This window comes from Neovison vison, chromosome 1 (assembly GCF_020171115.1).
Source record: "Neovison vison isolate M4711 chromosome 1, ASM_NN_V1, whole genome shotgun sequence".
NCBI lineage: Eukaryota > Metazoa > Chordata > Mammalia > Carnivora > Mustelidae > Neogale > Neogale vison.
Genome location: NC_058091.1, coordinates 242680261 through 242694212, shown reverse-complemented (window position 1 = coordinate 242694212; position 13952 = coordinate 242680261). Strand labels below are relative to the sequence as shown.

At 51.1% G+C, this 13952-nt stretch overlaps 1 protein-coding gene across 1 annotated transcript; it reads right to left on the bottom strand.

Moving 5' to 3' along the window:
• Window positions 1–9263: 9263 nt before the first annotated feature.
• On the bottom strand, window positions 9264–9575 carry SMIM32 (small integral membrane protein 32). The gene has a single exon (XM_044240803.1). It carries the CDS (start codon window positions 9573–9575, stop codon window positions 9264–9266), a length of 312 nt encoding a protein of 103 aa, XP_044096738.1.
• Window positions 9576–13952: the final 4377 nt, after the last annotated feature.

Below are 13952 nucleotides of genomic sequence, written 5' to 3'. Positions count from 1 at the left end.
TAAATGTGTGTGTGTGTGTATTTTTATTGTTTGTTTGTTTTTTGGACTCTCTTTCAACTTAACATGTTTCACTGAGTGGAGTTATAAAAAGGATGAGATGCCCAGTTGCTGTGACTGGCTGTGTTATCTTTGTGTGCTTGGGCAATAGAAAATGGAGATACCATGCCTTTCTACTCAGCAGGAGATTTGCTCAGAATGATCAGTGTTTTTCCATTCTGTTTGTAAAGGAGTCCGTGTATTTTTCTTTGCTGGTTGAGTTTAATTTAGTTGTGTTTTGAAGAAGTATTTAGATCTAGTGTGGGGTAATTTTGTTTAAATACTAATTTCCCTTCCCTCTGTCTTTCTGTAAATGAGTGATGTTGACCTGATGATTAGGAGATAGAGTAGCTCTTAGCGGAAGTGGCTCTGGGTTCTGCCTTCCTCCACAGGGGTCCTGGGCTTCATAGCTCTCTCAGCTCTGTGCCCTATGGCAAGTTGCTTAACCCCTCTGTACCTCAGTTTCCTGTCTACTTCATAGGATTTTGGGGAAGATTGAATAAAGTCATACAAATAAAGTACTTAACAGCAGTGCCTGGCACACAAGAACTTGGATTTATTCTTACTGTCTCTTGCATTTCTTCTGCTGCTTTGAGAGGAATTATTTCTGATGCTGCTTGACTTTAGGATGTCCACCCTTGGTTAGTTTTATTTTCTTCTTTAAAAAAAATTTGTTTAAGTCACAGATTAGTTTTACAGCCCCACCAAGTACATACTTCTACCACTGTGTGAAGGAGTGGTAGAAGTAGAGGAATGCTGTGTAGAGAAGTTCAAACGCATTCTCATTAGGAAGGGATGGTATAAATCTGTGTGCTCCCCCCTTAGGAAAGGAGGAAGACCCAAACTAAACATTTTAAGCCAAAAGAATAAATATAAAAGCTCTTACTGTTCTTTTTGGAGACAAGACGTCATCCAGAGAATCCATTTCTGCAAATCAGCTCCTCCTTGCAGCTTTTTAAGTGTAAGGTATTTAGTAGTGACTTCAATGGCTGTTTTCGAAGCATATTTAAAAAAAAAAATTATTCTGGCACAAGATTTTAGTAAACAGAGGTGTTGGCTTCTCTCTGATTTAAGGTGATTAGTTTTCAGATTGCTGTAGCCCAAACAGTTCAGGCGAGGAAGGGATCAGCTGTGACAGCTGCTTTGGTTTTCTTTCAGACAAGAGACTCAGTAGCTAACGCTCCTCCACATCACAGCAATTTTGATGTAGCTCAGGTTTTATACACATTTATAAGAAGGCTGTCGGGAGACTGGGGCAGGCTTTTAAGAAGGTACTTCTTGAGAGCTCGGTAGTATATATGGTTCAAAAAGGAAGGATTTTTTAAAAAGTTCCTCCATTTAACATGTTAAATATTACTGTTTCTTTGTTGAATTTGTAAGCCTTTCATTAATGAAGACTTGATTTTTTTTGTATGTTCTTCTAATCTAAATCACTTTGTGATTATAGTTTAAAGAAAGGAAGATGAGACTATAGGAAAGTATAAGGAAGAGTTGTTGGTAGTTTCCTTAAACATCCTTGTGTATGTGGGATGAATGGTGGAAGGGGCATTTTAGACTTGTATTATTCATATCCTATCAAGTGGGTATGTGTAGAAATTCTGTGCGAGGCAGTTCCTGGGGCAGGGTTTTGATGTTTGGGGTTGGATTTTGAAAGTATCTTTATACTTTTGTTTTAATCTCTTACCCCTTCCCTATCTGATAAAAACCGCACGTGTTATTTCATTTTATTTAATTAATTTTTAAATTCGCATTTATTTATTTTTATAATTTAAATGATTTATTTTTATCAACCTATATGATTTATTTTAGGGGTACAGGTCTGTGATTCATCACAGTACTCACTGTAGCACATTTAATTTATTTATTTAAAAATTTTTTTTTTTAATTTTTTAAAGATTTTATTTATTTATTTGACAGACAGAGATCACAAGTAGTCCGAGAAGCAGGCAGAGAGAGAGGAGGAAGCAGAGAGCCCGATGCAGGACTCAATTCCAGGACCCTGGGATCATGACCTGAGCCGAAAGCAGAGGCTTTAACTCACTGAGCCACCCAGGCGCCCCCATAGCACATTTTAAATAATGCTTTTATCTGAGCTAAATGGTGAGAATTCTAACAGTACAGAAAAGGATAAACAACAATGACAACAAAAAAAAAACCCCAAGCCATAGCTAACCATTAAACATTTCCCTGTGTAGCATGGTCCCTTCTAACCTGGTGGTGTGGTCGCTCTACATGAGTCCTTTTCCTTTCTCTGACAACAATTTAGCTGATTAGGAGGAGTAGAGTTATAGCTCCTTTTCTGAAAGCACTCAGAGAAATTGGTGCCAAGTGTTTCTTGAATTTTATATACCCAAGAGAACACTGTCCTCTCTTCAGGATCTTCTTTTGTTGAATGGCAGACTTTGCAAAATGTACAACATCAGGCCTTGCTATCCAGATATTTTATGAGATTGCTGGAGTGACAAAGCCAATTGGGATTAATCTGAGAAGGCTTTCAGAAAGAAGAAAAGACATTGGAAATTAAGGAGAAAAAAGGTTTTCATTCTTCATGGCATTTATCCCCCTCTGACATACTGTAGATTTTATTTCTTTACTCTGTTTACCGACTGTCTCATCTCACGGGGATGTAAGGTCTCGGAGGCCAGACCTGTGTTCCCACTGCTAGGGCAGTTCTTGATAAATTGTAAGCATGCCAGTATTTGTGGAATGAATGAGGCCACAGAGTCAGATGTGATTTTTTTTTTAATACTAGAATTCCTCTTTTGAATTACGTAACATGGTAGTTCTTAGTTGAATGGTCTGTAGCTCAGCCCTTTAAATATTAGATCTGCTTATTGCATGTCTTATCAGAGAAGAATGGGAGACTCAACTAAGAAATTAGAAGATTAGTATCTGTTCTTTCTCTTTGAACTTTGAGATTTTTGCCCTGAGGTTATCAGGTTCCTGGAATTGTTGGTCAGAGAACCTACAAAATTGACAGTCAAGTTGGAGATTTAGCCTGTTGACTGATGTTTAATATTTTTCTCAGAGAAACTCGAAGGGCCACAGTTTTCTTGATAAATTTGACCAGAGAAATAACCGAAGAGTGCTTGCAGGGGTGGTGGTGAAGAACCCTGCAGTCAGTTTGACTTCAGCACCCTGGTTTTCAGTCTCCTAACAGCATCCCCAGTTGTTGTGCATGAGGGACAAGACTTTAACTGCATTCAGGTAGGGCCCCACTAGTAACACCTTTGAGAGACAGAGCATAGTGGCCGCATTTGTACTTCCAAATACAGTATTAGTTTTGCTGAAGAGCGTGTGTGGGATTGTTATGGGTAAAAAAAGCATAGAGGAGTTCGAAGGGCTATCCCAACATTTGTTAAGATTAATAGTCGACATTCCCTGATTGCTTTCTTTTCACGTAAAATTCTTTGTTTTACAAAATTTGCTTCAGCCTACTTAGTGATAGCAGTGAGGGTGAAGATGACGAATGCAAACACAAACTAGTTACATACAGACGGTAAAACTGGAAATGAAGAGCATTTATTGGCTATGTAATAAACTGCTAGAATTTGACCAATACCCATCCTCCCCTTCCTTAATTATAGAACACCTATGTCCAGCTGTACACCACACCTCCTGGCCTCCCTTTTAGCTAGATAATGGTCATGTGACTAAGGATAGGAACAGAAATATGTGCCATTTGGTGTAAGGCTCCAAAGGGGAATGTTTTTGCCCCTTGCCCCTTCCCAATGACTAGAATGTAAATATGGCGGCAGGAACTGGAGTAGCTACTTTGAAATGGATGTGGAAGCCCAGGGATGAGGGTGACAAAGCTGTGCTACACCAGGAAGGCTGGGTGAAAACGAAACTCGGAGTGGGGAGTGTTTTTTGTTAGGAGACTTCAGACTCATTCACTTAACTCTAACCAGATCTTTTGTGAGTGCTTATCACGGGCCAAGCTTTATGCCAGGCAGGCACTAGAGCTGTAGCACAGGCGTCCGCTGTCCTTGTGGAAGGCAAAGCTGTAACAGTTGAGTATTTTCGACTCCTATCTAGTTAGGGCTATCCCGTTAGTTTGGAAGGTCGAGAAGAAGCAGAGATGAAGAATGAAGGAGACTTGCAGAAATAGACTTTGCTCTTATTTTCTTGAATGTTTTTGTTTTGTTTTGTTTTTTTGTATTGAAGAGGATCCAGGTAGTTTGATCATTCATTCAACTAATATTAGATGTCAGGCTTAGGGCAAATAGCATAAAACCAAAACTTCTTTCCTTTAAGGATCTTGATTCTGGTTGATGGAGACACAAAACAAGAACAATAAAACATAGAGGTAGTGGGAAGTTTTAAGGAAAAAATGCAAGAAAAGGAGTTTTGAAACATTGAAGGTTGGAAGGGGAGAAAATGGTTGAAGTTTTAGATCAATGTCCCAGAGAAGGTCGCATTGAGAAGGAAATCTTTGATCCAGGTTCAGGAAGAGGTGAGGAAGTCCACGTGTGAAGCAGTGGTTTAACTGATTCTTAGTCAAGACAGTCCAGAAAGCATGAACGATGCTACAAAGGTCTCTGCTTCCCTGCAGGAAAGAGTGATTCAAGCAGAAACAGCTAAGTGTACAAACTTAAATTGCATGTTCTTTAGTCTCTGCAGGAGACCGAATAATAACTGAGGTGTTACCTAGATGGAGACAGGAAGTGTCGGTTGCTAACAACTTTGTGGATTACCACCTCCAGGAAAGTGGCCACTTGAAGGGCCAATCAGTAAGGAGAATTCAGCTCAGTATTTTATCTGATACAAGTTTAGTTTAAGGCAGAAAATCAAAGGCAAAGAGCTTAGATGAAGAACCCACAGGCAAATTCACCTTAAACCTCTAGCTCTGTCTTTCCAATCTGTTTCATTCAACAAAGAGTCAGTGTCTCTTTTGTGTTTAACACTTTGCTAGGCACTGGGAAAGCAGCAGTGAACAGGGCAGATGTCATCCCTGACCTCATACAACTTGCGTTGTAGTAGGGAGAGAGTAGCATTAGGCTCCGAATTGCACAGTCGTTTAATAGCTTTGATAAGGGAGCTGATTGGGGGCTATGAATAAAGAGAACTGCTCTCTGAGGACTCAGCCAAGTCCTTTTGAGGAGGAGATCTGTCAGTTACGCCTGAAGGATGAGAAGGCACTAGCAAGACGAGGGACGGGAGACAAATAGCTCATGCAGGAGACCTTAAGGCTTGAAAGGCCACTGAGACTAGAGTCTGGAGTACAAAGGAGTGGGAGGAGATGAGGCTGGAGCAGTTGGTGGGGGCCACATAGTGCTAGGTCTTGAAGGCCAAGGTTAAGTCTTTGTTTTAAATCCTGAGAAGAGAGAGAAGCCATTGGAGTATAAGCTGGAGTTTATGCAGTGGTGGAGATGGAGGGGAGTAGATGAAGTGGAGTGGTATCCGGAAGTTGATGGATTGCGTATGGGAGGATGAAAAGTTTGGGGTCAGGAAGGACCACCATGGCTTTTACTTGGGGCCACCAAATGCTGGGGCACCGAGCTGGAAGAGACTGGAGGAAGATGTGGGGTTTATCAAAAGATAGTGATTCTCGGACATGTAGAGTCTGAGGTTCCCCGTGAGCTGTCCAAATGGAGATAGCGAGTGGGCCCAGGGATAAGGTCTGGAGCGAGTCATTTGAAAAGCCTCTGAAACTGTGAATGGGCAGAGAGAGAAAAGACCCAGCACAGTTGCCCTCAGACTCTGGGCAGGCCTGCCAGAAAGGGGCAGGCTTAGGGACTGCAAGTCCTTGAGGGAGAGCAGTGTTGTTAATGCTGCTGTGAACGCCTCCTGCACGTTCATACTGGTTGACAGTAAGGGTAGCTCACATCCAGAGCATGTACTTGGTGTCACACATGAGCTGAACACCTCACCCGCAGTGTCTCGCGCCATGTTGAAAATCCTGTGAGCCATGTGCTGTTATGATTTCTATTTTATAGATAAGCAAAGTGATGCTACCAGAAATTCAGGAACACAGTCAAGGCACCAGCTAGTGGCAGGACTAAGGGTCCCGGTCCCTACACTCTGCTGCTTCTCCCTGGTTCCTGGCATCTGCAACCACCTTCCCTCATTTCCACCCTAGCACCCCCTAAATCCCCATCTGGGAGGTGTGCTCGGCCCTCTTGCCTTCTCCCAGTGGCTGGTTATGGCAGGGCAGCCCCATCACCTATGTCATGGATCCCTTTCTAATCTTTAGCCTGCCCTGTCCAGCTCACCTCCAGAGGTGGTTCCAAGGTTTTGTGCAATTGTTGGAAGAGCAAAGGGCAAGAAGGACGTGTGCGTATTGACCTACGTCCCTAACACCCATCTACATGTCCAGTTGCCACGTTATAGTCCACTCACCCTCCCTGTCAGTAGAGGGTAGACATGAACTCAGCCACATCCCCACTTTCCAGGGAAGGCTCTGGGGCTAGGTCCAACAAGAAAGGCCCATTATGTTACTGCTCATCTAGTCTGATGGCCTAGAGAAGGGAATGGAAGTATTTGTGGAGTCACAGTGCTGGCAAAAGCAGAGCCCCGGTCTAGTTCTTCTCATGGACCCCACCTGGTTCCTAGATTCCATCTCTGCATAGGTCCTATAACGTAAGAGTTTATTTCAAAAGGATCTGCATATCTGAAGTGGCCAAGCCTTTGGCTTAGGTGGCTGACATGGCTGCAAGCTTGCAGACACACAGAGGGATGCTCCCCGGGCTGCCTCCATCTCAGCCCTTTTCTGCTTCCAGCTCTTGAGGCCTTGGGCCAGGATTGCATCAAGGGATCCCACGAGCCTCCTAGATCACCCTGGCTCTAGCCGATTCTGGCCCAGGAACTGCAGGTGACCTCTAAGCCAGTCATATTTCCCCTGCAGGGACCAGCCTTTGCACTGGTTTGGGGTCACAGGAGACCATGAGCCCTTGTGACAGCACTTTTTGTTTAGGGGTCAGCATCACCTTTCTGCACTGCTGCCTCCAGCCTAAGGCTCAATTGGAGTAAGAGCTAACACCCGGGGCCTGGCTAGCCAGCATGTTCCATGTGTTACCACGTGTCAAACCTGTAGAGCTGGGAGATGGAATTCCCATTTCACAGAGAAGGAAGCAGCCTGGACTCTAAACAGTGTGCCTAGAGTCAGCCTGCCAGTGAGCAGGGCTGCTGGGATTTAGAGCCTGTCAGACTCGAGAGTTTGTGCTCTACTTCACACACCTATGCCTTCAGATCTACCCACTGGCAGATGTGTGCAAGGAGGACTCTGTCTCTATAGTCTCCTACTTCTCTCATCTCCCAGATCAAGGCCAGAAAAGGGTCCCCCTTATCAGCAGAGTGCTATCTCATTACACCAGCCAGGGGGCTTCATATTTCCTTACATTTATTTCATTTAATCTTCTCTGTAACCAAAGGTCATGCGGATTAGCTGGGTCACCATTACTATAAACTGGAGAGGTTTGGCTATGTTTCCAAAGACCTGACTAAAACGTCTGAGAGGTTGTCATAGAATTAGCACCATTAGCATGGAACGAACACCACTGGTGGTAGCTTTCCAAGACCTGGTTAATCTAGCCCAACGTGAGACCTTGTCTCCTGCTCATCTGTTCTGCTTCCTGGGATAGGGTCCGGGAGGGATTCTTGGGCACTCTCTGGCTGAGGCAAAACACAGGTGGGGAGCCCTGGCCCAAGATTCCATCCAGCCCCAGCAATTCATACCCGTACCCCCCCAACCCAGCAAGGGTCCTTAGGCATTCTTTGCAAAAGGTTTGCAGAATTGTGTGGCTGTTTGCCTTTTGCCTGATGCAACATCCTAGCATTCTTCAGATTTTCAAAACCCCAGTGACCCCACAGATGGTTGGGCACTACTAAATTAGATAATCTACCAGATCTTTTTTTAGTCACATATTCTCTGAGCTCTAGTGCCCTGCTGAGCCAGGTAACTCCTGAAACTATTTTAAACCCCTGTAAAGTACAGTCCCTAGAGTTAGGTTAACTTGGGAAATGGTCAAGGTTATCACAAATCTATTTATTCCCTCTCAGGTTCTCTATAATCATCCCCTCATAGCTGGCTTTATTCATGCTCTGCTTTCTTCCTCTGTGCTCCCCAGACCTGGCTTCTGCCTACTTCGGGAAGAAGTGCTGAGCTGCTGATCCCTTCCCTGGGCCCTCAGATGCTTCCATAGCCAGATGGTTCTGGTCCGGAACTGACTCTTGGGAGGGTTCAGGCCCAAGAGTCTCTGAGAGCAAAGGAGAGGACCAAGTGGAAGAAGTGCCTGTAGGAAGGTCTCCATGGAGCCTTCACAGGGAATTTTTTTAGCAGATGAGGCAGCAGTTCCTTTTTGAACAACACTTCCCAGAACAGCCAACTGGCTGAGGCTGGGGAAAAGCTGGGGAGGAGGAAGTATCATTAAAACTGACCTGAATCACGTTGAAGTAGGAGGCAGATTGCCCTTGAGTGTCGCTAGCCCGCTTGCCCGGCCCTAATCCCCCTTTCCAAAGTGGCGCAACCAAAGACCAAAGCGTTCTGAGCACTGGGTCGAATTCGGTGAGGTTTTATTGGAGAGTGCGGGACGCGGATCCCCGACCACAGGGTGGCCCAGGTGCGACCCGCTGCCTCTAGACCAGCTTCCCCTCCGCCCGTGCCCACCGAGAAAATGGAGCCCTTGGACCCAGCCGGGACCTACTGAAACTCGGCATCCCCTCGTTTCCCCCGGGGACACAGCCCCCCAAAGGGATCATTTCCTAGTTCGGCTGAGTTCACGCTCAAGATTCTAGGTTCCCAAGCGAGGAAGAGGCAGTTATAGCCACGGGAAGACAGCCACGGGGCCAGGGAGTCCGGAGAGGCGGCTGCTGCCTAGTTGCGCGCTAGCCGAGCCGCGCCTGCCCCTTCCTTGTCCAAAGCAAAGGAGGCGGCGGGGGGCGGAGAAGTCTCGGCGTCCTGGCTGGCTCTCTGTTTTTCAGGAAGGCACCCCTGCTAGACCCGCTGTCCAGTGGTGGAGCGGGGAGCGGGGAAGCAAGACTCCGCCAGGGGATGGGAACCGTGGTGACTGCGGCCGGTAGAATCGCGCGCCCCCGCGCAGCCTGCGAGCGCCTCCGACTCCCTTTACGCCCGGGTGGCCGCTCGAGGTCGTAAAAGGTCTTTGGGTCAGGGCGCGGCGTTCCCAGGGGCCAGCGACCCCGGCGTCGGGCTCGCGCGGCCAGGCTCCTCCCGGCGGCCGGCGGTGAGACGGGGACACTGCGTCTGGCGGCCCTGGCTCCCCCCGCCGCTACACCGGCCGCGACTTCCAGGGAGCGCGGGCGTCGCGCAGCGAACGGTCGTGGGGCAGGGCGGCGAAGGCCGAGTGGCGCAGCTGGCAGCCGATGAAGAGGACGACGAGCGCCACGGACAGCAGCAGCAGGAAGAAGAGCAGCAGGTAGGTGGGCAGGTCGGGCTTTGTGGCCGCGCCGTCCCGCATGCCGCGCGCTGTGGCCAGCTCCAGCGGCAAAGCGCCCTCTGCCTTGACCGTGGCTGCCAGGGCCAGCGCGCCGCCTCCAGCCGCCTCGGGGCCGGCCGTGGCGTTGAACGCGTCTCCGTACATGGCCCGCGGGGCCGCCGACCCCGGCCGGACCGCCTCACTGGGTGTCCTGCCGACCAGCGCCGCCGGGCGCCTCCATGGCGCGCCCCTCCCGCTCTGCTGTGCGCACCTGACCGGGAGCAGGTGCCTTCGGGTCAACCCGGGCCGCGTCGCTCCCCGCGCTCAGCTGCGGTCCCCGCGGGGCGGCGGGCCCCGGGGCTCGGAGCTGGACGGCCCCGCGCGCTTAACCCTCGGTCTTTCCCTGGGTCTTGCCGTCGCCCCCCGCGCTGCCAGTCACCCGGCTCGCGGGTTTGGAGCCGCTCTCTGGGCTCCGGTCCCCCGCTCCGGTCAGTTCCGGACTCGGGGCTTCCCTAGGTTGCAGCGGCGGCGAGAGGTGCCCGGCGAGTGCGGCCGCAGTTCGGGTGCCCGGACGCCAGGTGCACCGAGGGCGGGCGGCCGAGAGTTCTTCGGCGCCGCCGCGGCCGCTGCGTCTCGGAGCGGGCAGTCCTGCAGCCTCGAGTCTCTGTTCAGATGCCTAATGTGCGGCGAGCTCTCTTTTCCTGCTGCGCTCCTGTCTTGAGCAGGAGACTGCGCTCAGAGACTGCTCGGAGCGCGCTCAGGTCCCCGGCAGGGGGGGTTGGGGGGGCGGGACTGACAGCTTCTGCCCCCGGGGAGCGGCTGCCAACCAATGGGGCGACAGTGGACACGCTGCGACTGCCCTGGCCTGGCCTCACATCACTTAGGGCCAGAGAGACACAGAGAGAGTGGGAGGGAGGAAGAACAGGGTCACAGAAGACTGACGGACAAAGAAATGGTTACAGACCTATGATCAGAGACACAGGCAAAACAGACAGTAGTGGACAGCAGACGGACTCAGAGACAAGGCTCAGTCTGACGTGGACACCTGCTTCCATTCCTTTCCTTGATAGTCTTCCTCCCGGTGGAGCCCACTTGCCGAGGCGCCCCACTGGCTGCTGGGTAGTGCAGGCAGGGCGCATGGCCTCCAGAGGAGGCTGGGCCAGTGGCAGAGGGGCTCCTGGACAAGCTGGGACAGTGCCCTGGGCCCAGGCCCTTCTGTAGCTGTGCCTTGAGGGCCCATGTGCTCCCCCACTCTGTGAGCTCTCTTGCTCAGCTCCCCTTGCCTGGTCCTCTCTGGCACAGGGAGCAGGAGGAGGGTGTGAGGGTTGTGATGGCCCGCCTGACCTTGCCAGCCCTGGCAAAGGCTAGGTGACCAGAACACGGGTGAGCCGTCAATGGAGCTAAGGGGTTCTCCTGGTCTGCATTCCTCCCTTCGCTGGAGAAACTGTGGAAGCTCCCACAACGAGACTGGGAACTGCTGCCTGGTCTGCTATAGCCCCTGTACCTCTCCGGAAGCACTGACCGCCCATCATTGTCTGACTGGCCCCAGCTGGGGAGGTGGCAGCTGAGAAGCTCAGGGCAGGAAACCATGGAGGCCCTTACCTTCGAGGTCCTGCACATGTGTAGGCAATGCTGAACGTACCTCCTTCCACTTTGCACCCTAGATACCTCACCCCTCACTGTCGTCTCAGTTCTGTTGCCCGGTCACTTGCCCGAGATCCCCACAGGTCAGCCACGTTCGTTGCTGTGTCTCTCATCTTATCCTGGGGTGCAGCGCATGGGGAGGGTTGGGTGAGCCCTGGCTGTGTGAACAGGGGGAGATATATAAGCTAGTTCTTCCCCTTGCCCTCACCACACCTGGCCACAAGCCTAACATGAACAACCAGGGTGGGAAGACCGATCCTGGTCAGAGCTCATTCCCACAAACCCCATCTCAGCCTGGGAGAAACACCTCTGCAACCCCTTTGCCTGACTTTGAAGTCAGGGTCCAAGGCCTGACTCTCCAGGGTGTTCGACTACTTGCCAAGTGAGGCCTCTGGCTCTGCAGGCCCTCAGTGGGGCTCTCCTCTTGGTCACACAGATGGGCTGAGGGGGGCCTCCCTGGGGAGAACATGGCTGTGTGTGGGTGGTGTGGACAGCAGGACCTGGCAGGATGGCCAGCTCATCTCCCCACCTTGTTCTGGCGAGCTGCCCTAGGTGCTCCTGGGGCATAGGTTGCTGGGTGCCGAGGCCTGGCTGATGCTTAAGCCAACAGCCAGCACACAAGAGAGATGTGCTAGCCATGGCCAGGGGTGGGGAGGGGTGGACGGAGGGGCTGCCGCTCGAATCGGGGGAGGTGGTCCCTTTCCCTGAAGGCCTGACCTATTTTGGACAGCATTTTTCTCAGCCAGCAGGATCCCAGGGGCCAGGATGTGAAATCAGAGCAGGCTTCCTCAGGGACATCTGGAGTCTGGGGGAGGGTCAGCACGTGGAATGATTGGAAGAGATGTTATCCAGGTGAAGCCCTTGCTGTTTTGGTTCCCTGGCTCTTGGTGAGGCTCGAAAGGTAGTGCTTGAGTAGCTGTTTTGGGATTTTGCCTGGGATTTCCTCTTTGCTCAGTGTGGGGAATAACATGGCCCTGCTCGCTCTACTTCATCTCTGACTGACCCATGGGATGAGACAAGACCCTAGGTGATGGCAGGAAGCCGGGACAACTCAGCTGGGAGTTCCAGCCCCTTGGGCTATAAAATGAGGGATTATGGTAAGCGATTTCTTGTCGTGCTCTGGAAACATCCAGGAAGTAGGCACAGAGCAGGGGAGTCTGCAGAGGTTTTGGTGGGGACACAGGGTCCCAGTAGTGCCCTTGCTCATGAACAGGGGAGGAGAATTCTCTAAACCTGGGGTCCGCGGCACTCTCATTCCTCCCCTGCCGTTGGAGCTCTTCCGTGCCAGAGTGACCCACGCAAGGGCTTAGAGCCGGTGAGAGGGGGAGCTGAGGCTGCATCTTAGGCAGCCAAGGCTCCAGAGGCCATGCCCTTCACCACGACCATGACCACCTCCAGGGACAGAACAGCGCAGATAGCTGCCACTCATGGGTCTCTTCCCCTGAGCCAAGCTCCAGCCTGAGCCTCAGCACATGGTCTTTCTCCTCGAAGAGGCCTGGGAGATAGGCCCTGCTGTGACCTCCCTTTCCCCAAGGAGGAAGCTGCGGCCGCTCGAAGTGATGTCACTTGCCAAGGCCCACACGGCTGGGTCAGGATGCAAGGGAACCAAGGTTGTGCAGCCTGTACTTGCCCACTCCGTCTCCAGCTGCTGCTTTTCACGAGGACCTCAGCAGACGGCATGTGGGCTGTCCGTCCGCCTGGCATTGTGGTCAAGTTGGAGAAGGTATCTTGCCCTTTTTTGGGGGTCTTTTGGTCTCCAAGCCGGGAGGGCACTGTATCTTTTCTGAAAGATGTTCGGAGCTCTGGGAGGGCAGTCACGTTCCCGAAACGTCCCCGGGGAGGAAAGTAAACAAGGCCAGTGCTGAGTGAATGCAGAGATGAAGTTTACACAGCTTGTTACACAAGCCAGAGCGACCTTCCATTAAGGGAGCTTTGTGTACTCGTACACTTAAGTCTTGGAAAAGATTATAAAGGGGCTCTGAGTTGGCTTTGACAGACAGGGGTCACAGGGCCGGGACCCCAGAGCGCCCTCTTCCCCATTACGTGGCTGCTGAGCCACGTGCCCTGCTCCCTCCCCCGGCCTGTCTGTGGAGGGGAAGGCAGGCCAGGCGAGGGGGCCTCTCCTGCCACACTCAGGCCATTTGGCAGCTGCTTAATGGAAACTGGGGAGACTAGGAGCATTAGAGCCCCAGGATTCCATAAATTGTGCTGTGCGCGGCCTGTGGAGCTGGGTAAAGCTATTTCTGTTTCTCCTGCAAGCAAGGGGAATTATTAAACCGCTCCTGGAGGCCGGGGCAGAGGTCAAGGGTGAAATGTTGCGGTCCGGGGGTTCGCCACCCCTGGAGTGGTTTTCCGTGTGTGTTGTGTGCTGTGATTGCTGTGGCCGGCTCCTCTGTGAATGCCGTTGATGCCCTGGCTTGCTGACCTCTTCATTTTAATCATGGTCCCTGGCAGTGGTTTAGTGGTTGGTTTTTGTTTTTGTTGTTGTCTGTTTGTTTTTACAGATGGATTCAGCAGCCACCAGTGGCTGGTGGCTTAAGGTTGAATTTTAGAATGACCATTTTTTAAGAACTAAACGGCAAGTAGGCTAAGCCCGGCTCTGAAATGCACTGTTTCTCCAAGAGGGAAACAGGCATCTGTGGGCTTGGGGGTTGGTCAGGCCAGATCATGGGAGGGACTGCAACGTGGTCCCTGATGCGGGGTACCTGGGGAAAGGATGAGGTGCGAGCGTGAGGCCGGGCACCCTTCTCCCAGAAAGGGTGTCTCCCCTCTGTCCTCTGATGCCACGGGCCTGCGGCTTCTCTTGCGGGATCAGAGGGTGGGATGGAGAGAGTCAGTGACAAGACTCACGGGCCTGGCAGAGGCTGGGTCTGGAGACACCTGGAAGCAGGCGTACGT

Bases quoted from the DNA above. Each gene is read 5' to 3' on its own strand.
- SMIM32 (XM_044240803.1), bottom strand. From the start codon at position 9,575: ATGTACGGAGACGCGTTCAACGCCACGGCCGGCCCCGAGGCGGCTGGA.